This window comes from Drosophila melanogaster, chromosome 2L (genome assembly GCF_000001215.4).
Source record: "Drosophila melanogaster chromosome 2L".
NCBI lineage: Eukaryota > Metazoa > Arthropoda > Insecta > Diptera > Drosophilidae > Drosophila > Drosophila melanogaster.
Genome location: NT_033779.5, coordinates 18455717 through 18479018, shown reverse-complemented (window position 1 = coordinate 18479018; position 23302 = coordinate 18455717). Strand labels below are relative to the sequence as shown.

General features: G+C 39.6%; 1 protein-coding gene, 1 long non-coding RNA gene and 3 other non-coding genes across 8 annotated transcripts in view; 1 reads left to right on the top strand and 4 right to left on the bottom strand.

The window, feature by feature from the left end:
• CG10283 (uncharacterized protein) overlaps positions 1–6055 on the top strand; it is an 11550-nt gene extending 5495 nt beyond the window's left edge. For 2 of the 4 annotated variants that reach the window (NM_001169536.3, NM_001169535.3), the window contains 9 exons: positions 1981–2043; positions 2106–2244; positions 2511–2625; positions 2685–3683; positions 3746–3865; positions 4063–4116; positions 4437–4900; positions 5523–5623; positions 5691–6055. In NM_001169536.3, the coding sequence (NP_001163007.1) occupies positions 1981–2043; positions 2106–2244; positions 2511–2625; positions 2685–3683; positions 3746–3865; positions 4063–4116; positions 4437–4900; positions 5523–5623; positions 5691–5800 (2165 nt within the window). In that variant the 3' untranslated portion in view covers positions 5801–6055. Of the gene's footprint in view, positions 1–1980; positions 2044–2105; positions 2245–2510; positions 2626–2684; positions 3690–3745; positions 3866–4062; positions 4117–4436; positions 4901–5522; positions 5624–5690 lie in introns of all 4 variants that reach the window. The other 2 variants (NM_165255.4, NM_136035.7) reach the window with 1 other exon arrangement.
• On the bottom strand, positions 5887–23302 carry lncRNA:let7C (let-7 Complex). Its single transcript, NR_047995.2, has 3 exons — positions 23056–23302; positions 6522–8150; positions 5887–6459 (listed from the first exon to the last, which is right to left on the bottom strand). It is a non-coding gene; the product is annotated as a let-7 complex (long non-coding RNA).
• mir-125 (mir-125 stem loop) lies at positions 6595–6704 on the bottom strand. The gene has a single exon (NR_048000.1). It is a non-coding gene; the product is annotated as a mir-125 precursor RNA (primary transcript).
• On the bottom strand, positions 6908–6985 carry mir-let7 (let-7). Its single transcript, NR_047998.1, has one exon. It is a non-coding gene; the product is annotated as a mir-let7 precursor RNA (primary transcript).
• Positions 7486–7585, bottom strand: mir-100 (mir-100 stem loop). Its single transcript, NR_047996.1, has one exon. It is a non-coding gene; the product is annotated as a mir-100 precursor RNA (primary transcript).

Sequence of the window (23302 nt, the reverse complement as noted above, 5' to 3'; positions counted from 1 at the left end):
TGTTTTATCGACGTATTTAGGCACTTATTCGGAAGAGGTACAAAAATCTATTTTTGTAAAATATAAAAAAGGGGTAACCACACACTTTTGCCAAGCCAGACAGATTGTATTCAGATTCCTGACACATCGGGTTTAGAATACACTCTTCTTGAAGTCATTGCAAACAACTGTCTTGAATTTCCACACTCTTCCAGGGTATAAGCATAGTGTTGAGCGATCTGGGGGAGTGGTAAGCAAAGTTGGGAATGGGATTTGGGGGCCGGTGGGGTAAGCAACCTGAGCTGAGCAATCAGGCCGAACCACTCAGCAGACCGAGCGGGCCAAGAAAAGCGCGAGCTTGAAAAAAACTACATACTTTATATTTCCGTTTATGCAGCGGCACAATGTGTACTGTTTTTTTTTTTTAGCAGCATGAACGTGCATATATAGAATCCGATTAGTTATGTACTTACGGGTATATAGGTGCTTATGTGCAGTCAGAAATCAAACAACTAAATTGATTATATCTGCAAGTGCAGTTTCATTTCGAATTGCAGTTAATTAAGTGCAATCCGCTCTAAATGCATTAGCTGCCCTGAGAGTCCGAACCATAATTCATTTTCAACTGGAGTGTTCTAATTGCACTCGCCCTGATGGCGTTGAAATCTAGGGCCAGAGTTCAACTAATTGCCAGTTGACAGTTTCAAGTCAGAGAACCTTTAAATTAGTGTCACCATGGGGTGATCGGAGTGTCCAGATAAGAAAGTTATGTACATAGATGGACATGGAAGTGGAAAAACAGGGAATGGATAAAGCTAATTGAGCGAAATGTGGGACGTCCGGAAAATATAGGCTCTAAAGTGATTAAGCCCATGTTTGTTACAAATATAAAGAGTGTTGAAAAGACATAATGTTTTTGTTTAAGAAGTATTTATAAGGGAGAAAATAGATGGTACGCAGAGCACGCATTGAAAGAATTTACCATTTTTTATGAGCGTAACTAAAAACATACAAAAAATGCCAAAAATTCATAAATTCAGAAGAAAAAGTTGAGCTGCACCCTTTTCCAAAGGCTTCCCCTGCTATCATTGTAGATCAGTAGATCAATTTCATATCAACCCGAAAACAAACTATCAATTTGATAACTAGACATACTTGAAATTACAACTTTAACTCGCATCTGGCCAACAACTTTCCCACTCTGCCACACTTCCACTTTCCACAGACAGTGACTGAGAGTCGAGGTTGCTAACTAAATGAAATGATAAATGACAGCAACTCAAAAGCAGACAAGAACACAAAACCAGACGGTTCCAATTGCGTAGATCGACCATATGTGCACTGAGAAAAAATTAATATGAACATATAAGTCATCATTGTTTTTAATTTATTACAATAATAATTATAACATATTTACTTTTGATCAAATGGAAATAGAGCTCTTAAATGAACTATGGAAGAATGCAAAGATGTAATGTAATGGAATGGCATATCTGATACACATTTTTTCATAGTGTAAACACATGAGCACACGACCGAATTCGAATAAAAAGCAAAGCAACAAAAACATATATAAATAACCCCAAGCGAACCCCAATCCGAATTCTACGCTCACAATTAAGAGGCTGTTTATACCACGCTTTCGCTTATCAACGTGAATGATCGCTCTATGGCGGTTAAATCGATCAAAATGCTACCCCAACTTCTACAAAACTTTCCCACTCCAACTGCAGTACATCTTCAATGGAATTCCTTTGTTCGAGTCCGGGTCTGTCCCCGATTCGAAAGACTGCATCTTGAAGGTGACTCATCGGTTTACCGGGGCATCAAGTGGAGCAAACCGAATTTTACGATCTTGCAGGGCTTCATTAGAGATTTGGCCGGTAATCCGATAGTTGCAGCATTAAATATCACTTGTCATTAGATACTGTAATAATGTACTGTCATAAAGAAGGCGATTCAAGGTACTCAACTGTTTCTTCTATCATTTTCTCATTCCAGTGTGCAAGGAGTGGCTCGTGCGTGAGGATGGCGCTCTGGCCTATAAGCTTCAGTCCCAAGAGAGTAAGTACCTGTGTAAGTTAATGGCTAAACATTAAGCTAATGCACAAAATCTTTACCCCCAGTTAATGACTTCTACAAGGGAAATCGCTACAGAAACGCAGTGGTTCGAGAGGACTTTCCAACTGCCCTGCACGAACAAATCAAGGAGAAGGAGCAGGCACAGCGAAGAGTGGATGCCTACAGAAGACGTCTGACAGAACAGTGAGTGTTAATAACATTAAAAAATAATATTTTTTTATGCATTTTATGGCCAAATGCAATATGGCCGATGAAGAGAAGTTACAGCATGACCATTTAAAGCAAATATTTCATTGAAATTCGTTTTGGCAGTTCCTTAATTACCTTATTTGTAATCAACAATTGTTAAAGGAACCACAGAAGTGATTTTCAAAGGCCGAAAATTGTTAAAGTCACGCGGCATTCTTTTTGCAATTTCAATAGAACTAATCAGAACAATATCTCAACAGGGAGGAGCATGACAAGCGAGTGGCCAAAGAAATAGCTGACAAACTGGAGCGTGATCTGCAGGAGCAGCAGCAAAAGGAGCTGATGCAAAGCGAGCTAATAGCCAAGCAAATGCAGGTGAGTACCTTGTATATCTTACCAATATCTTATCGCCTGAGTGATATATTCGATTGCAGGAAATCTATGTTAATTTGCCGCCCGTTCCGCCGCCAGTCACACGGGACAAGAGTCGTCCGCCGCCCCGTCCCGCCAAAGCAAGTATACACCTGCAACAGCAGCAGCAGACACAACAGACACAGTCGACACAGCAGCAACATCAGCCAGAGCCGAGCACCTCACAGCAGGCTAGATATCACAGTCAGCTGCAGCAGCAGCAGCAGCAACCGTTGCAGCTGCAGCAGCAACACTTCTCACAAACAGACAACTATGTAGGATTATCGCTTATACCAAATATTGTTGACTTGCCGGGGGCAACAGCAGCATGCACCACTCCCAGTAGAAATGCACAGGCACACAATCAGCTGTTGGTGAGTGATGTGTTACCATCGCCACAGCAGCAGCAGCAGCAACATCACTCACGTTTTCACCACGCACAGCAGCCGCCGCAACAGCAGCAACATCAATCATCATCGCCGGCACGTCGGGCACGGGCACCAACAAATGCCATCACATCTGCAACAACTAACATGCCCAGCACTTCATCCATAACTCAGCACCCACCCACACACACCGAACACCCGGCTGACATCGATGAGCTGGTGGACTACGCCGATGTTGCTGACAGCATTCGCGACTACAACATCGCTGCCACGAGCGCGACAGCAACATCGGCCAGCGTTGTCGATGCAGCTGCAACATCACTCCAGAAACAACGCTCCCCGTCACACGAAAATCTCCTAAGAACCGAACCGAAATTTCAGAAATTGTCACCCGAGAAATACGATCAACTTGTGGGCAATTTCGGTTTGGGATCTGTATCGGGATTGGGATCTGGATCTGTATCGGGATCGGGATCGGGATCGGCCAAGGCAGCTGAGAGACACATGCAGCAACACGCCGATGATATTGAGCTCTATGTGGATCCGTGCGACTATGCGAGTCTGCGGGAGATCGGGCTGCCGCTGGAGGAGATTCAGGAGATAAGCAAGAAGATGAAGCAGGAGCAGAAAGATGAGGTACCAGTGTTTGTTTTGAATGAATCAAGGATACCTGGTAACCAAGTTGGCCTTTCTTTTAGTTGCTGGCTCGCCGTCTGCAGGCCATTGAGTCGAAGGACTGTGTGCGCCAGGAGCACAGGGATCGCTTGCTGGCCATTGAGGCACAGGACAAGGAACTCGCCAAAATGCTGCAGGATAGGGTAAGGTCTTCCTACATAATATAGAATTCTTATTCAAGCAGAAAATGTACACATATATTACTAGTCCTGATAAATATAATAGATTGTTATATCAGAGAAAGATAGGATACTAGGAAACAAATTTTAACTACTTTTAAACTAACATAAGTTTTCCCATTATTCAAAATTTAACTTCCATACTGGTGCTCAAAACTTAGATGAATTCCAAAAAATTGTTTTCCTGTAGGTACAACTACTTAGGATTCAGAAAGGTAAATTCAATGTAACATGTTTGGAGCTATTCATTATTAATCGCATTTCATTACTCAAGCTATCTTAGACCAGGCTTGCTTTTGGACATTCATTATACTCTTGCAGAGAATATATAGATTTTATTCAGTATTTTGCAACTATATAAAGTATCCTTGTTATATTTGTATACTTGCTGCAAGGGTTTGTAGCTTTTATTTTGCGATATTCAAGTTTGCGTTACATATTTTCGCCGATATTCATAGACATTAACAGACAAAAATTCCGTTAGTTCTACAGTTGCAGAGTTGACATAACAAAAACAAGTTTTATGTCTTTTCAGGAAAAGGCCAAAGCCAAGAGGGCCAAGGAGAAAGCTCGTCTGCGAAAAACTCAGCAGAAGGAAGCCGCAGAGGCTGCCAATGGAAACGGTAATCTGCTTTGTGGCACCAATTCCCACTGCGGCCCACTCCTACCACTGCCACCGGATTGCCTTTCCAGCAATGCGAATCAGTCGCAGGCCGACATCGATGTGGAGGCCTACTCCAATCCCATAGACGTGCTAAACAGTAGTCGTGAACAGCGGCCCCACAACGGACCTTTGACCAACGGCAGCCTGACCAGAGATGGGGGTTCGGGCTCCAATCACAGTTCCATGCAGAGGCAACAAAGGAACATGGTGCCCATAAGGGGCGAAGATGATATCTACACACTGCCCGTGGACAGTTGTAGGCCAGGTCCACGGCCTCTTTCGTTGCACGTGACGGAGGCAATGCAACCAGTTCAAAACAACAACTCCATGACCAGGTGAGTTGAAAGTTGTATACCCATGTGTCGTAAAGGAAAAGGGTAAGCTATATTCGTTAACAATTATGTTACAGATAAATGGAATTGTTTCCGATCCTGAAAAGTCTATATATTTTTGATCAGGATTACTAGTCAATTCAATCTAGCCATGTTTGTCTGTCCGTCTGTTTGTCCGTATGAACAACGAGATCTTGGGAAATTCAAAATGTTAAAGAAGGTGATGTTATCGTCCATAACAAAGGTTTTTTCTTCTTTTGCTTTATTATATGTCGTGTCAATTTGTATTGATTAGCTGAAACTAAAAATCCTGTCTTTAAAAATTCAAGACTGTCTGTATCACTCACCTATGCTTTTTTACGTCGAAGGGTCATTAGTTATAAATTTAAGTTTCATATAGTTGCATATCTTGCATATCCTCGCACTTCTTTTAGTTGAGTGAGGGGTATCTTATAGTCTAGGAACTCGGCTATAGTGCTCGTTCTAATTTTACATATGCATTGATTCATTGATTGATCTTCCTATTGGCCGTTCCAAAATGCTGCCAAACACAAATAATCCTTTCGCTCCATACTTATTTTCAAATGCTTAAAGTAACCTTAACTTTATAATATATTTTTTACAGATCCGAGCATTATGGATCAGAAGCCGGATCCCACGACAGCTCGCATCACAGTGGCCAAGATGTATCGCCACACATGAAGTACTCCAAGTCCGGCAATTTCGGTATATATGTATAAAACGACCCTCCGTAAATTGTATCGCTATATATTGATGTGTATTTCCGTTTCAGATCAAAGTGCCAGTCCCACGCCGCCTTACATGCCAATTCAAGGTACTCGAAGATCAAATTCAAGTGAAGATCGTAAAAAGAAGTCCAAGGATAAATGCACGCATCAGTGAACCATAATCACCTATTCATTACAATGCCTATATACATACATAAGTTTTGTACTCTCTTGACAATGAAATTGTTCAGATCAAAATCATAACTTTTATCGATTTATTCAAATCTCTCTCACATTGTATCTCTAGAACTTAGAAGTAGCTTGTAGTTTAAATACATTTAAATCATGTATAGTTTAATATGTGGTTTCAGTGATAGTTTTGATATACAAAATCATTGGCCTAACAATAAATGTTTTTTTAAAAGGAAATAATTAAAATAATTACTATTATCTGGAAATGGGCTTTTTTGTAAGAACTTTTAACATTTAAGTAATGCAATCTTTTGTTACATTTTTAAAGATCGATTACTTTTTCATTTTAAAAACTAATCACAATAAGGGCCAAAAATATTTTAACTTCACTTTTGCATAGTTAAATATGATCGTAAGTTTCGAGAATTTGTTAGCCATTTTTTGAAAATCAAACTGCAACTTCTCCTTCCTTTGCAGTCAAAATGTACCTAAAGTAGGTTCAAAATACTTCTGGCCTCTGTTGTAGATCTATTTTTAGCACACACACTCTTAGATATCTTTAGTTTGAGAAACCATCTAATGAAGGGGTCAGTAAATCCAATCCAATATCCAATCAATCATAGGCAGTAGAACGGCATATTTCTGTTGAAGAAACTTTAATCTTAGGGCATACAGCTTGTTATATTTTTTGTGTGAGCTTTTACCTTCTGGAGAACTTCTCTGAATTGCCGATACTTGTGCCTTGAAAGGGAATTCGTTTTTGCCTTATTTTTTACTAACATCAGCAAGTTTGCGTCCAATACCGGAGATCAAAACTTGTGAAACTGGTATTAAAAGTCACAAGTTAGGGTCTCAGGGAATCAGCCATACAAACATTTGCACATGTCACCAATGCCAATATTTACATATGCCCGGTTGCATTTACATACTTTGGCATTCGTAATGATATTTAACAATAGTTTGGCTCAGAACACTTTCTTTGTTGTCCACAATCAAAATTTGTTGCACCACCAACTTTTGTATGGCTGGGGATTGGGTTTATTAAGTGGTGCAGTTCGATTGGGATTCTTTTATCAAATGCGGCTTGTAGTCAAGCAAAGAAAGCTAGCACATTGTATAGTATGATGTGTAATTACTACTATACAACCTACTACCTCAATTTGCCAGAGAGAAAAAGGTCCTTGGTGTAGTCCTTTTTGCTAGGTGGTTTGGTATTTAAAGGATCTTCTGGATATCATTGGTTCGGTTTTTGGTTGAAACGATGATGGCAAACAAGAAGAAAAATAATACGGAGAAATCATATTAAAAATGCTTTTGAAGGTTACATTTGAATGTTAAATAAAATATACATAAGATGAGTATTTAAGTAAATTACTTTGTTGTGTTATTCAAACTTAAACTTGAGTTTGTTATACCATATCAGTTTTCTTATTATGACGTTTTGAGTTGTATTTATATGACGTTGGATATTTAGTTTAATTTAGTTTTACGATTTATTATCGATGGTTTTCATATTACATATTATTGTTATAGTTTGTTTAATGGATCGCTGTTGATCTTCTATTTAGTTATTTTAGTAGTTATTTATTTCGTATTAATCCGTTTTTGACTCGACTTTTTATCCTTACTCCGCCATTTGTCGATTTTTCGATTTGTCATTGATTTTGTTGCCAAAAACCAGTTGTTTGCATTGACAGACTCCCATAATGCCGGTCTTGTAACAGATATAAAACAGCACAAGTTCGGATTTACGGGTTTCTGTTAATGGTCCATATGTAAGTATGCACCATTTCAAGTTATAAGAAATCATTAGGGCGGTCGTGAACTTCAATGTGTCTCGATGAATCGAAAAGCAACCCCTTTTGTATGAGGAAACGCTTTTATCCATTAGGTGAAGTTGTGAAATTCCGAAAGAACAATAGATAGGGAATCCTCTGAGTCAACTGTAATATAAAAGGAATAGTTTAATATATTTCTAACAATAAAATGTTGAACCATAGTTACCTTAAATTCAGATCTTTCATTAGGGCAAGCTCTGTTGTCCGAATCTGAAAGGAAATCCAATTGATTACAACAAGAATAGTTTTGGGTAAACTTATATTATTTAGCTTTTCCGAGGATTAAGGAAAGTCAATTCCAAAAACGAAATATTATTAAAACAATATGATTTAATTCTTTAAATGATTAGATAAAATTTGATTTTATAAATTGAATTGAATTTGATAAGGGAACTGGAAAAACTATTAAATATTTAATTCATTCGTTATTACCACCTCAATTACTGTTTTGCTTTTGACTATTTGCTGATTGTTGTCACATAAGTTTGGGATAATCTGCAAGAGATAGGTAAGAGAATACAAAGAATTAATGTCACTGCATTTGTCAAAATCCATATTAGATTGGTTTTTCTCAAATAAAACATAGCGTAAACGATTCATATCTCTGAATGTTTATTACTTGTTTGCACATTGACCATGGATAAACAGCAAAGAGAGCTTTGCGAAAGAACAATTCCACTTGACTTGTCCTAATCCCCCATAAATTTGTCTCCCCAGCCACGTAAGCCGATCGGCCAGCTCGCTGCATTTCGATTCAATTTGCAACAAAGAAAAGCCAGCGATGGAAAAATTGCATTATATATTCATATTTTTGCACGAACGTGGAAGAATCACCGAAAAAAAAATGTAGAAACATAAGAAATAGTTCGACGCGAAGCTAACCATGTAAGATACACGGAGAAGGGGTATATACAGATGGCGGTATATATATTATGTACAGATGTGGATTGGGTGAGGAAACGTTGCTGCAGCTGAAGCTCAGAACCGAAACTGAGGCTGAACCTGAAGCTATAGCTATGCCACTATGCTCGACTGAGCGGCGGCAGAGCGGCGACTGCGGCTGTATCTATCGAGTGTTTTGGCTATATGTGTGTTGTTGTCCCGAGTTCCCTGTTCCCAGTTGCCAGTTCCATGTTGCAGCTACCATACTACATATGTACTAGTGGGGGTACCGGGTTCTGGGTTCTGGGCTCTGGGCTGTGGGCTCTGGGCCCTGGGTTCTCGGTTCTGGGTACTGCTGCTGATGCGATTCTCCAGCCGTCTTCACCCATTGGCCCTGCCACTTTTCCACATGTTTTCAATGCTTCTTTCGGTGGTAGCAGACAGTCGTCTGGAGCGCAGTTCGTTGGCTGTACCTATTTTCGCGTATTTCAGCCAGGACCTGCCTCAACAAATTCACAGCAGACAGACGCTACACACACATACACACATCAGCGCACACCAGCGCATAAGCACACGAATACCAGCATGAGGGGCTGCTTTCTGGTTTCCTTCCTATTAAAAACCGGTAACAGTCCGCAGCAGCAGAAGCAGCAGAGCAGCGCTGCAAATTTTTGCAACATGCTTTTTTTGCAACTCGTTCTTGACTCTCTTCAGCTCTCTTAACCCTCTCGGTAGCACTCTCTGTGTGTTTACCTTTGCTATTTCACTTAACATTAATTTTATCAAAAATATCACCCATACGCCGTGTGTGCTACCCTGATAAATTTTCTGCTTATATTGAAATAATTTTTTTTGCTAGCCAATTTTATTATACGTTCATTATTTACGTTCGAAAAAAGCGTCATCCTTTGGCCCTTTGCTCATTAATCAAAAATACATTTTCATTTGCGTCCAGTCTGCAAAATGCAATCATCTGGAAACTGTTTGCTTTTCCTTCGCTCGCTGCTTGTCAAGCTGCGTTTTTGCCATTAATTTTCATTTATCGCTGGCAGCAGAAAATTAAATTAAAACTGCGACATTTTCAATGTTAATTTCCAGTGATTGAGCATTTTCGCTGCTGGGATAGTTTATTAAAATGTGTGAGTATATAATATGAAATATATCATTATATGTATAATTATATTTAAAATATTTAATAGATCTATTTTTCAATTTATACACACAAATGCTTACCGCAAAAACGTTCTTACATTTTTTTGCTATAATAATTTTCGATTTCTGATGTATTAATATTCCACAATTGGCTCCTAATGAGGAAATCATCCAAATGCATGATATTTGATATGATTTCCCGATTAACGACATCACCAGCGTTGCAAAAAAAAAAAACCAAGGCCAAAGCTCCTACACACAATCAAAGCCAATGCCACACACGCATACACATGCAGAGCGAGGAACCTACACACAGACAGATCAAAAACGCCTATGTTTGTGGGAGTTGCACGAAATTATGCAATACACTGAGCTCTTTCTGCACTTCTAACTCTTTGGGCTCTCTTTGCAGAGAGGCCTGTGATTCTTACTCAATGCCATTGTCATGGGAGTCGAAAGGGGAGAAAACTGAGACGGTGTTGGAGTTGGGGCGCAAAAAAGAGTGGAGCAGAGTCAACATCATCCAACCAACCAATTCAATTAGACTCTGCTGCTTGGCCTTCGCCGCTCCAACCCCTTACCCCTTCACCTGCAACAAGCCCCCCTTTTTCGCCCTTTCTTGCCACAGACAACAGCAAAATGCGGAGTTGCGCGATGGCAACCCTGTACTGCAGATGGGAGAGTCGAGAGTTGCAGAGTTGATTAACCTTTGGGCGTTCTGTTTTGCAACTCCGTTCGTGGAGCTGCTCCGATTTAAATGCTGCCCCAAGTGGCGTGTGTGTTGGTGTGCCACGTTTGTTTGTGTTGTTGTGTGCCTTATGTGTCTCCTTCCGCAGTGTCTGATGCTCCTCTTTTTCTCTGTGTACGCCAATGTGAGTGTTGTTCGCAGCCATGTTAGCAGCCATTTTTAATGGCCATATACGACTATACGACGGATCCAGCAACAGCAGAGCGAATCCGGAGAACGGAGAACCTTCATCTGCAGTTCAGCTCACTTATGCTTCATTCACTCTAAGCCGCCAAACTCCTTTTGGCCCACAACATAAACATTTACACTGAGAGAACAATATTAGCTTGGGGGTAATTTTGTACTTAAGATAAATTTCACATCAAGCGATTGTAAAAGGACCATAAGCAAAAACTTAATTTTTCCATTATAAACGAAATATATATACATTTTTTTTTTACTTTATAATAGTTATAAAATTTCAGATTTTCTAAATAAAAATTAAATTAAACATGTTATAAGAAATATTAAATTGAATATTGAATAAAATTATGGCAAGCTGAAGGAATATGGAAATAATAAATTGCAGCTAATTTTTTATTACTTGAGAAAGCAAACTTTCATATTATAAGTAAGTACCTCCTACAGTCACAATCTTTTTACAAAGACTCGCGATTCAGGCACTTTTCCTTTATCCTGTGATGTAAACTTTCTACTTTTCCTGGACGTTTTCGTCCTCTCCATCGCGTTGGTAATTGTAATTGAAATTTGGCGTTGAAGCGAGTAAATGCTCGCTCTCTATGCACACAGCCCCTCTCGCTCCCGCTGGGTGCTGCCATCTCACTCGCACCGCTCCTGCACTTTTATTACAGTTGCCGCTTTTTGGCCAAAAGTTGTTTTGGCCTTTCGCTCCGCTCTTCCTGTTTGTTGGTGTGGGTCATGGCTGCCGCGTCATGCTACGGTTCCTCCTAACATTGCTTTGTTTTTCCTCTTCTTTCTACGTTTCCTTTGCCTTTTTTAAGCTTTTTTTTTCTTTTTGGTTTTTGGGTACATTGACTGCTCCTTTTTATGGCCGAGTCTGGGTCTGGGTCTGGCTTTTTGTGCTGTTTCTGGGCCTGGGACAGCCGCACTTGCCGTGTTTTGACTGGCCTTTAGCTGCAGGTCCACAATTGTGCAATATTTTTGTCGCCAATTAAATCATATGGCAGATGACGCGTGTCTCTCAACGTTATGTGATTTTGAGATTCTGTGGACATTCCTTTTAAATTCGTTCGTTTTCCTTAGATTAACATGTTAAATTACATTTTTTTAAACTTTCAAATATTCGATAATAACCTTACAAGTTTATCTTATTTATTTTATCAATTAAGATCCCAGATTTACTGTTTATTTGAGATTGAACATCAAACTTGGAAGTATTTGAAATGAAATGTGTTTGATGCCATTCAGTTTCCTAAGGATCGACGAATTCCGGTCCAGAATCCAGCATATAAACACCAATTGATCGATCGATCCCAAAGGCCCTTGAGACTGAGACCATCTCAACCTGTTCCCTTGGCTTTGCCGCTGCGTCTTTCACGTATCTTCGCCGTCTTGGGCTCTTCTTTGGGCCTGTTGTGACAGCAGGAGAAGAGTATCTTTGGCTGCGATTTGTATCTGCACACTCGTATCTCTTATTGGCTGCTGTTTATTTGCTTGTGCGTTCGCTTATTGAGTTTGCGTTTGCTTTATGTCTGGGCGCAGGCGATGGCGAAGGCGAAGGCGTTCAATGAACTCGCAAACTCGGAAACTCTGCGACTGAAAACCCTGAGACAAGAGTCTCCAGACAATCGCTGGCAAACTTTTTCCCTTCTTTCATCTGCTTTCGTTTTTGGAGTTTGTCGCGAATTATCCGCCGGATGGTCAATGGTTCAGTGGCGGAACAATGGAGAAGGGCTTTATTGAATTTTATCTTCTTTTCGGTAGTTTTTCTTCAATTTCAATAATATTACTATTAGCATCAGGTTCACTTAATATTCATATCAAATAATAAAATATTATTTTCATTTTATATATAATGCTGTTCGCCTTAACCGTTTGGATTATATTTGCGTATTTTATATTCAAATTTCCAAAATAGAGTTCAAAGTTCTACGTTAGTTAGTTGCAAATAAAACCCTTTGTTAATTTATAAAAGCGTTAATTTAATGCCACGAACCGCAGTTAAATTCTTTTTCATTATTTCGAAATAAAAGAAGTTCCGCATAATTCTTCGCAGTGGAAGATTAAGCACCTAATTGAAACCGAAAGAAATCCCCAGATATTGGACGAAAAAAGTGCATTAAAACCTGAAAGAAAGGGGGCGGGGAGTGAGCCACCCCGGAGATATTGAAATAACTTTCGGGAGCAACAATGGAGGCGGAAGATAAGCGGCACAGTATTCCTTCCTTGATATAATTTGGCACTCCTCAAGGGGTGGGAGCGAGACGGGTGGAGCGGGCGAAAGAGAGGGCGCACGTGAGCAACCAGACACAGGCACAGGCACTGACACTGACACAGGCTGCCTCATGTGGCAAGATGAAAAAACTTCAATGTGGCAGTGGCAGTATTCCATTGCGAAGTAGCGTAGAATGACGTAGCCGAAGGAGAGCGGCGGCACACAAGCGAAATCGAGGAAGCGAAAAAGCGACGCCGGCAGCAGCAGCAGCAGCAATATGCAATTCCAAAGGTCAATGACACGCAACTTGCTGCGCAGCAGCAACAGCAGCAGCAGCAGCAGCGAAGCGCGATAAAGAGAACCTAAGAGAATCGCTGTTGCTCTTCGGCTCTCTTCAGCCTTAGCTTTTTGTGCTTTAAATTTTTTGCATTGTAAATTACGAATTATTTCGCAATAAAAGAAAAGATTGTTGGGATATTTATAAAAATTATTTTGAAATAATTTAAAGCTTTTATGACTGTACTGAATAATTTCCCATGAACTCTATTTATTTCTCTCTTTTTTCTTTTCTTGTGATTAAAACTTAAATAATTTTGTAGTATTGTTCATTAGTATAATGAGAGTATCAATCAGTAAATTCCACCTTTTTGTTAAGCTGTGAAATCCATTTCATTAACTTACTGAGCGCCAAGCTAAAATCAAACATTCCACTGTTTTCTTCGAGTGCATTTTTGTTGGGGAGGCCGCTGACGATTTCATTCACTTTGCATATTTGCGTACAAACACACAGGCAAACAGGAAATACGCGCAGCTTACACACATTTGCCGCTGTCTTTTTGTTTGTTGCCTTTTCGTTTTTGTTGCACGTAATTTCTCATTGTAGTTGATTGCATTTCACGCCCCCCCCCCCCCCCTTGTGGTACCCACAACTCGCATTTGTTCAGAGCCCACCCACATGTGCCACAAATTACTTTTGCAAATTTTCATATGCCAGAAAAGCGGGAGAGAGCATCCGTTGTCTTTGGCTTGAGTGAGTTATGAGTGCGAATGCAGGAGATTTCGATTCTGCTCGACATTTCGGCCAGTGTGCGTGGGTGCCGGTCATAAATTTGGCACAAAATTGCAATTATTTCCATTAAAACGAGATCTTTTTCCTGTGGGAGCAGCACTCCTCTCGCAGTTGACATGCCAAAGTTTGGTGGCACGAAAGAGGCAGTAAAGTTATCAAGAATGCCAGAATGCCAGTGCAAAAGGGTGGAAAAGTGGCGAAATTAAAAGAAGTTTTTCATGGAAATTTAATTAGTTGCTGTGACGTCGATGATATAAGTTTTCAGTTACAAATTTTGGTGTAAAGGCCCTAAGTGTTCTTAAAACATCTTTTAGATAACTTGAGTTAGATTTTCCAGCTAAAGTGACTTCAAGTTTGGGAGATACAATGACTTAGTTAGATTCTGTTGACACATTTTATACTTAAATCAATTTAAATAACTATAAAAGATATGAAAAGCTTTGCTAAAATGTCGACAGTTTCAGTGAAAATCGGGTTAATTGAACAATTCACACATGCCACCGCCGATCAGAGATAGCTACAAATGCAATTTCCCCAATAAAATCCTATAAAATATGGTTGATTTTTTCGGTTTCCATTCCTTTTATTAGTGTTGTATGTGTGCGTGTGAGTGTGAAGACAGCCAGCAAACGTGCAGGGCAAAGACAACAAACACAAAACAGCAGAGAAACAAAAGCGTTTGCGCTAAAAAGTTGGGTTAGGTTAGGGACGCCACATGCAATGGGCCATGGGCGGTGGTTGGTGGCAGAAAGGGGGTGAGCGAAACGGGTTCAAAATCCTATGCAACATGGCAACTAAACAAAAGCCAGAAGGTAGACGAACCAAAGTCGCACCACATCAAGAGTCCAATAGAGCGTGGCAAGCGGAAGGGGAGTACGGTACGATACGAAAGGGGTTTCGAAACGGGGTTAGGCTGGGGAAAGGGGGCTACGAGGGGAGTGGCAGAAGAATGTGAATATGTGTGTCGAGGGGGGAAGACGGCGTGAAGAAGCGGCAAAAAAGCGGGAAGAACAGTGGCAAAAACTCGTTTCATGGCTGTTGCAGAAAATGAATGCAACGTCACTGGCTCAGTGGGAAGGGGGCACAAAAAGGGGTCTGCAAAAGTCAAAGAGAAGGCAAACATTCTGGCGAGCTACCCGGGGTCGAGGATCGTTTAAAGCCAAAACCTGAATTTCATCTTCGTCAATATCAACATCGATTCAATGCCAATGTCTTTCTTGCACCAAGGAAAATCATAAGCCCATAAACGGACCATAGAATGTGCCAAATCAAAGCTACCTACACACCATTTTAAAATTAATGATCTCGTAATAAACAATCAAGACCATTAAATGCCGAGATACATTTCAATGTGGCAGAGCAAAAAGTAATTTTAAATATCGTATATTAGACAAAACAATTAAACATTAAAAATTGAGCTTGCCCCACTTTCTTTAAGTGTACTTCTTTCAGATACAGCTTCACGAACATTATTTTACAGTCTTTGTTAGCTTCCGAGTGCAATGCGCTAAGCAACTTTAGTCCAATTAGCAAACGAAGCTAATGTAAATACACAGATCTAATTACGCATACGCCGTGTATACCAAACAAACAAAATTTAATCAAGTAGCTAAGGAAAAAGAGTCTGCGACACGGCTGCAGTTCTTTTACTTAGTCCTTTCGTCCTGAATCCTTGCTCCTTCTGTTGGCCACCTCAAGGCAGCTGTCAATTAAGTGCAGTTCCCTCCTTCATGATTGTTTCAAGCTCCTTTCTATTTCTCCATTTTGTTTATAATAACTAATAATAGGTATAGGTTTTGAATTTTAATTGTCTTATAAATCCTCATCGAATTGATGATATAAGATTTATTTACAGTTTTATGAAAAAAAAAGTTTTTATATTTATATTTCCTTAGTATTTAGTAAAAGTACATTTCTTTTATTTGCCGACAAGTCCCTTTCACCAAAACTTTAAAGACTCGTTGAACTGCACTTGTTTTGCGTTCTTTCCCTTTTTCATGCAACTTCGATGCATTCAATTGGCTTCTTTGGCGAACTTCCGCCTTCAGTCGAGTTCTGTTCAGTTGGAGTTCATTGTCTGTTTTTCTGACTTTGTTTCGGGCCAATTCTTTAGAAGTTTCTTCTTTCGCTGGCGGCATAAATTAGTTGTACCGTTAAATTTAGCAACTTGGTCAGCAAGTGAAGATCGGAGGAAGCCCTAAGGACAACGACTATATAATTTTCATGTAATTTCTGCATTTTTACAAGGGATATGCCGGTGTTGAATGAAGGCAGCAATTTAGGTTTATGTTTATGATAACATCTTATGAAATTGATACCCGCATTATTGGTTACACTTTATGCCAACGATCCACTTAATAATAATAAGGCACGGAAATTGCGCTGAAAATTAGCTTGTAACCTTCACCTGAATTGGTAAAAGCAAAGGTAAAGAAAGCAGCTTCTCTATCTACAATATATCTACAAGACGAAAACACCCAACCTGTAGAAACAAGGACATTTAATTATCTTACTTCAACTGGAAATGGACGATGTGTGCTCAAAGCTCTACATTGATACTTTTATGACTCGGGAAAGTCGTATGAAAATTTAAAAAGTATTTGACGGTCAGATAAATGGCCACCATCCCACAAAATATTAATTAACGCCAACTATCTATTCGGCAATACTTTATAGTGAACAAAATTTAAAAAAAAAGTAAGTAAAAAATTTTGCAATATTTTTGTTGTACTAAAACTTATTGAGCATATGTTTCCCCCGTAATCGGTTTGTGCCAGCACCAGCTTTTCACATCAATTGAAATTTTGCTCATTTAAACAGGGGCTTGTGAGAATTTATTTATTGCTGTCGGTTAGTTCACTTTTTTAACGATTAAAATTGTTTCTATTGTTTTGGGTCGGTGTAGAATTACATTCCGTAATCCACTACGTTTAAGTGTAGTTGTGGAATCAACTCGAATTACCCTATGAACGTATGTATAGACTATTTAAAGGAGACTGTATAGATAGGATAAATATATATAAAACCCATCTGAAAACTCCACTACACCCTTGTTCAGAACAAAAAGAAAAAGAAATAATTCTATTATAATTCTATTTATTTTATTCTATCTATATTATAGCTAAGCAGTTATTGGAACCGTCTCGATTTCAGAAATATATAGATATACACAAAAACTCTTGTGTAACAAAAACGGAAACAAAGCCTTAATGAAACCGAAGACCAAATGGGGAATCAGGCGAAGGAAGGAAGGGGTCATTTTCTATGGCTAATGAGAAACAGTTGGTTGGGCTATGCATGTTTATATTTACATATATGATTGTATATATATACGACTTTATATATTGCACATGGGTGTGTGTATCCGAGCTGGTAGTGTTTGCAAATGTGTGTCACAGTGGATGACATAATTCAAAGTGAAACGGATGACATTCATTACGATGCATTTGAACGAGACCAGCGACAGCAGCAGAAAATAAAAACGTACATATGGAAATGTTTTGAAAATTGCAACGTAGACAAAGCTAACCCTTTATACGACCTGGAATGCAATCTCTATATGTTCCCCTCTGACTCTCGTTCACTTTCTTAGTTCTTCTTTGTATTGCCCCTCTATCTTGCGATGAGGATTCCCCCTTTTGTTTGATGGTCATGCTCTGAATACGGTTTAGTTTCTTTTTGCACAAGTACAGTTATGGGGCAAGTTCGGAACCTTTTTTCGAGAGGGTGATCCTCCTGCACATGCGCAACAAAGTCAATCAAGCAGTTCGCCAGGGGTTAATCTGCTGTCGACCCTCCGTTGCAGTCAATCTACCGCTCTGAATTTATCTCCGTTTCAATTGCTTGGCAACAAAAAATGTGCAATGATGGGAAGAACTAAGGAAAGGGAACAAGGGACAGAAGCAGCCGCGGGTGACCAGGATTATGGTCGTTAGTTATTGATGACACAGCAGGAGACCGAGCTTTGAACAGGTGCATTTAGTGTGGCAGCTTGTGAAAGTCAACATGGCGTATACGCAATTCTGACCAGCAATTTGTGACATCAGCAAAGTCACTTGAGGGTCTGTGTTTGCCGGATTATAGGATCTCATAACGTTGTGTTATTGAACTAAACACATTTAAGTACACATGCTTTAATGGCAAATGTAATGGCTGCAAGCTTCTACAGCAATTTCGATAGAATTATCGTTCATGTGACATATTTCTCTTTTTATAATTAGTATATACATTAACCGCTTTACTTTTTCTAAGAGTCCAAGCATCAGACACATTTTACATTCTTTAGTATCTTTAATAACATTCTCTGATGAATTTTTAGCTCTTAAGCCCGCCCCCTAATCCTCTTCTATCTCACTAACGTGCAACGTGGCGTATGCGTAATATGTTTTAATTGAAATGCTTTGACTCAAAATAAAAGAAGGAGAGAAGGCTTTAATAGTGCCTTAAGCTGCTTATGAGTCCCGTCACCTCATCTCCCATGGCTATTTCGAGTTTTTTGCGGATGCAAGTGGCAAAAAACGATGAAGAGGAAGACATCGTATTCCATGGATACACAGATACACAACAGAGCCAAGAAGATGGACTTGAAGTGGGAGAAGGGGGGCTGAAGTACTAGAACTTGCTTTGTTGCTGCGTCTAGTTCTTATGGGAAAAATTTCTGTCCCCTACTCTGGAGGAACTTAAACTATCCTCTATCCATTCCCTCCATTCCCTACCGTTCTATTTTGTACGTTCACTTAGAACTTAATGAATAAATCTGATTTGAACTATTATGATTCAATATTTGCCCATATTGATTCCCAATTTGGTTGCATTTTTCCGGCGACAGAGAGGTGGAACGTGAAATTGGAGAGGAGGCCGCCATTGCTGGCTAGGTTCGGCATCTCAACGCACGACGATGATGCGATGACGTCGTTTCCATGGCTGCCAGAGTACAGTCATAGAAAGAGAGGGCCTAGTGGCGAGCGAAAGAGACAGCAGCAGATGATGGCAAAGGGGGGGTGCTGGGGAAAAAAACTTTATATAGACAACGCATCGCATGCATAAACTACAGAATTCCTTTTAAAGCGTAAAACTGCATCCGATAGATACAAAGATGCTCACAGACACAAACTCACACACAGACCAAAGATACAAGCTGAGAGACTTTTCCACGGTTCAACCATCTGTGAGTGCAGCACTTCGTTTATAGTTGTGCGCTCTCAGCGACTTATTGGTGTGCGTTTCTCTCCGTGTATTTACTTTTCACATTGCATTGCTCATATTTACTTGAAACTCAATTTGCAAACATTTTCCGCAGCCCTTTGTTTGCTCAAGTTTCAATTGTGGTTCTTGTTTCCTTTTCATCAGGCAACTTTCCTTTTATTTCGCATTTATTACGCATTAAATTTAAATAATTTACACAGGAAAGGGTGCATTGAAAATCTACAGGTAGCACTTTGCTCTACAGCCAAAAATTGATTCATAAGTGAATAGATGTAATTTAAAGAAATATTTAATTGATTTAACTTAAGAGAAATCTAGTTTATCCTGAATATATTTCAATCGGCAATTTGATATGAACATTAATACACAGTAGCAAAATAGCTTCTAAGCTAACTGTAGTGAAATAAGTACATATATATATACTAATAAATAATATATAATTCAGAACTGACTGACATCTCAATATATCATACGATGCACCTGATCATTCAATGCCTACAGTTTGTATGTGATTTGTATATTGATCTCGTTGGAAATACAATTGCTATTCAAACACCTCCTCCAATTTCGATACCAGCTAATGCGGATTTCACAAACAAATTCAAGGTTAACCATTATCCGTAAATCGACCCAACCCCTCCTATAACTCTAATCCTATATCAGCTATCATACTTTCCGCTTTTGAAGCTTTTATTTCTAAGTGCTTGCTAAACAATCAAATTATTTGTATAAACAGGCATGACATCAGCAAGTGCTGACAGCTGAGTAGAGTTGAGTGGGAGTTGCATGGTTGCAATGGGAGCGAAGGAGGCACAAACACAGCTGCAGGATGCACAAAATCAATGTCAAAGCCTGCTGAGTTCAGTTTGGTGGGGCAAGGACATGGGACATGGAGCATGGGGCATGGAGCATGGGGCATGAGGCATGGGACAGTGCGAAAGAGCGAACTGCAAACTCAAAATTACCGCTTGACTGGCAGCATATGCACTGTGGTTCTCGATGCCCCAAGTACCTCCTGTACCTCCAGTATTCCCCTGGCACATCCTCCTCATATGTGCTCCCCCAACTGGTTTCCAGCTGTGACGACTGCTGGGCGATTCGAAGGGTACGAAATCGGGAATGGACGGGTTGGGACGGAAAGGGTCAGGACTGGAGAGACAGGAATAGTTCCCCAGCAATGTTAGTTCAAGGGCGGAATCAAGGCTGAGCTCGGTTTTGGAGCTCCCTGCTATAAATAGCGTCGCTCTCTGTCTATCCAGACGGCATAGTGGCCTCTCTTTCGCTCTGTACACCACACGGCGTATACGCAATAGCTGCAACTCACCACAGAAAAGGAAATTGCACGGCATGTCCTTCGGCGTTCGTTCGGTCCTTGTTGTTGGCATTGTTGCATGCGGCTTGGCATCCTCTTTGCACTTGAACCATTGTCCTTTGGCACCTCTACCCATCCCTTTTGCACTCGCCCAACAAAAAAAATGGAGTTCAAATGGTACGAAAGAAGGAAGTAGGAAAAGTACTGTCATTTCTTGTATATTTTTGCCGTTTTGCTTGCAAAGTTTTTAAGTCCTGAAAGGATTCTATAAATTCACATTTACTTTGATTTTATGTTTGTTAGCATTCCTGTTTATGGTCCTTTTAGGTCCTTTGTTAGATATCATTTATATATAAAGTTTAATCGCTTTTTCTGTTATGTAGTTTTCATTTTAAAATCTCTTTTAACAATTATAGTTATAAAAAGTTTTGTTTTTTAAAAATTAGTTTTCACTGCAGTTTTTAACCAGATTAAGTAAGTAAATGTTGTATAAAAGCCTTCTATTTAATAATTAAACGGCCTTCCTTACTTTGGTTTATTGTTTTGAGTTCTGATTTCTATGGAAATGCTGATGATGAGTAATTCTAGTTGTAGATACACAACTCAAGCCAGCGGCCCAGAGAACGACAACCACCAAGTGCAATTCTCTGCGGTTCGCAGAGAATTTAATAATTGCACTGCCCATTCTACTTTAAATACTTCACTCAAGGTCGAAAGGAAACGCCGTCGGACTATGAGTCAGAACTAAATAAATAATATCGGAGTAAGCGTATAAAATGTGGACTATGCAACTCTGTCAGGATAAGAATATACTGTTTAACGTATTACATATTTGGAGATGGATTCATAAATGTAGATATTGTCAAGACAATAGAATATCAACGCGTATTCAGTAAGTATTGAAATTCAATGACATCCAAACAGCTTTGAAACGAACAGCTAGAAATATTGAAAAAAAGAGTTGATTTTTACTCTCAAATATCGAAAACTGCTTAAGAAGCATGCTTTGTGGCATCAAAGTGAAGCTAGCGGCTGGAGAGCTTGCTTTTAATACAAAAACGTATTGGAAAAAGCGAATAATCTGTTTATTATCATTATCAGTCAAGGGGGAAGCCATTGAAGGCAAAGGCCGAGTGCATTCAACTGTCGTTGGCATGACGCGCATTTTAATATTATAAATAAAGGAAGCCAGAAAGAGGAGGAATGCAGGCGGAAAAAATTGAAATTTATTAAAGTTCCCCAATTTTGTGAATATTTTGGAATAGCCTTTCGAGTAATTTTTAAAATTTAAATATATTTTTAAGTACTTTTTCGAGCTGTTTTTTCATTTCGCAGGCGAACAAAAGCGCCCGAACACCACTGCAATTCGCCTCAGTTGGAGTATCTGTGTGTGCTGCGGTTGCCTGTGTGTGTGTGTGTTTGTGCATGTGCATGCGCAGTGCAATTTGCACTTTGTTGTTGTTGGCTTTCGTAGGGCCCCTGCTTGTTGTTTTTGTTCTTCATTCGCTTTTGGCCTGCACTTTGCCTCTAGCTTTGTGGATGTGTGCGTGAGAGTCGTGTGTGTATGGGTATGACTTCATTTCCTTTGTCGTAGGTCATCATCAATTGCACAGAAAATGCGTTTTAATTGCCTTCAATTGGTTTTCGGCATGAAAATTGTAGAGGGAAACTCTTTTGATTTTATATCCTAAATAGAAAAAGGTTTTAAAAATTGCTCAGCCCTGAAATCGACTAAAAACGTGCCCAAAAACACGATTCCTTACAATTTAATAATTTAAGTGTAGGTAAAAACACTGGAATATGTAGTTGTACAAGTTTTGTCTGAAATGCATCGATTTAAATGCACTACTAAATAGTTAGTTCAGCATTTCAAATATAGACTTTTATACATTTTTTAAAGGACTTCCCAGACCTATTACATCCATTAGAAAGGTATGGAGAACTCACAAAACGAACAAGTTTGTCATATATTTATTGATTGTTTTATTAATTTGTTATTATAAGTGTTACTATTGTTGTAAATCGTTGGTTACATTTCACGCACATTTTCTTAATTTTTTTCTTTTGTCCGATCGCCGTTTCAAAGCGTTGCGAAAGTTTAGCCGATTGGGAAGTTCTTCGATTTCAGTAAATATTATTTTTTTATTTATAAACGTTTTTATTGCATATAGCGCTGCATTGCCGCCAGCTCCAAGCATTTCAAAGTCGCGTCCCACACTGACGAAAGGGTAGAGAACTTATTCACCAACGCATTTTGCTGCCAGGGTTGCCATCGCGCAGAAGGCCCCACAAAATAAGAAAAAAAAGAGTGGAGAGACGGGCAAAAATGGTAATAAAAGCAAATGAATCGCACCAAGTGCATCCAATGCACACATACAAAGGGATGGACGAAGGGGGGGGCAGCAATGGCGGAGGGAAGGGGGAGGGCAAGCCGGCCGCTTTTTGCGTGGCAATTTGTTTGTGTGTATTGCAATTTCTGGCTGCACTCTCTCGTTCTCTCTCTCTCTCCTTCTCGTTCTCTCTGTCACACACACACACACACACACACACGGGAATACTTAAGATTTAAGCTACATATTTTTTTTAAAATATATTTCCCCCTTTGTAATGTGCATTTTAATCAATTTTCTCGCTTACCAGTGGCGCAAATAGAGAATGCAACCAGACATCGTTTTTTTTCATTTTTGAGACGGCACACTAGATCGCACCTGTCAAACGCAAGTTATTTCCCCCTGAGGAACACAAGAATCCGTCACAATTTGCAGTGTAGTTACGCACACACATACGCGCTGCCAATACGAGTACACCACAACACGCACACAGCTGCAGCGGGAAGAGGAAGCGCGATTCGCGAACCGCCGTGTGCAACGATACGTTTGCAAAT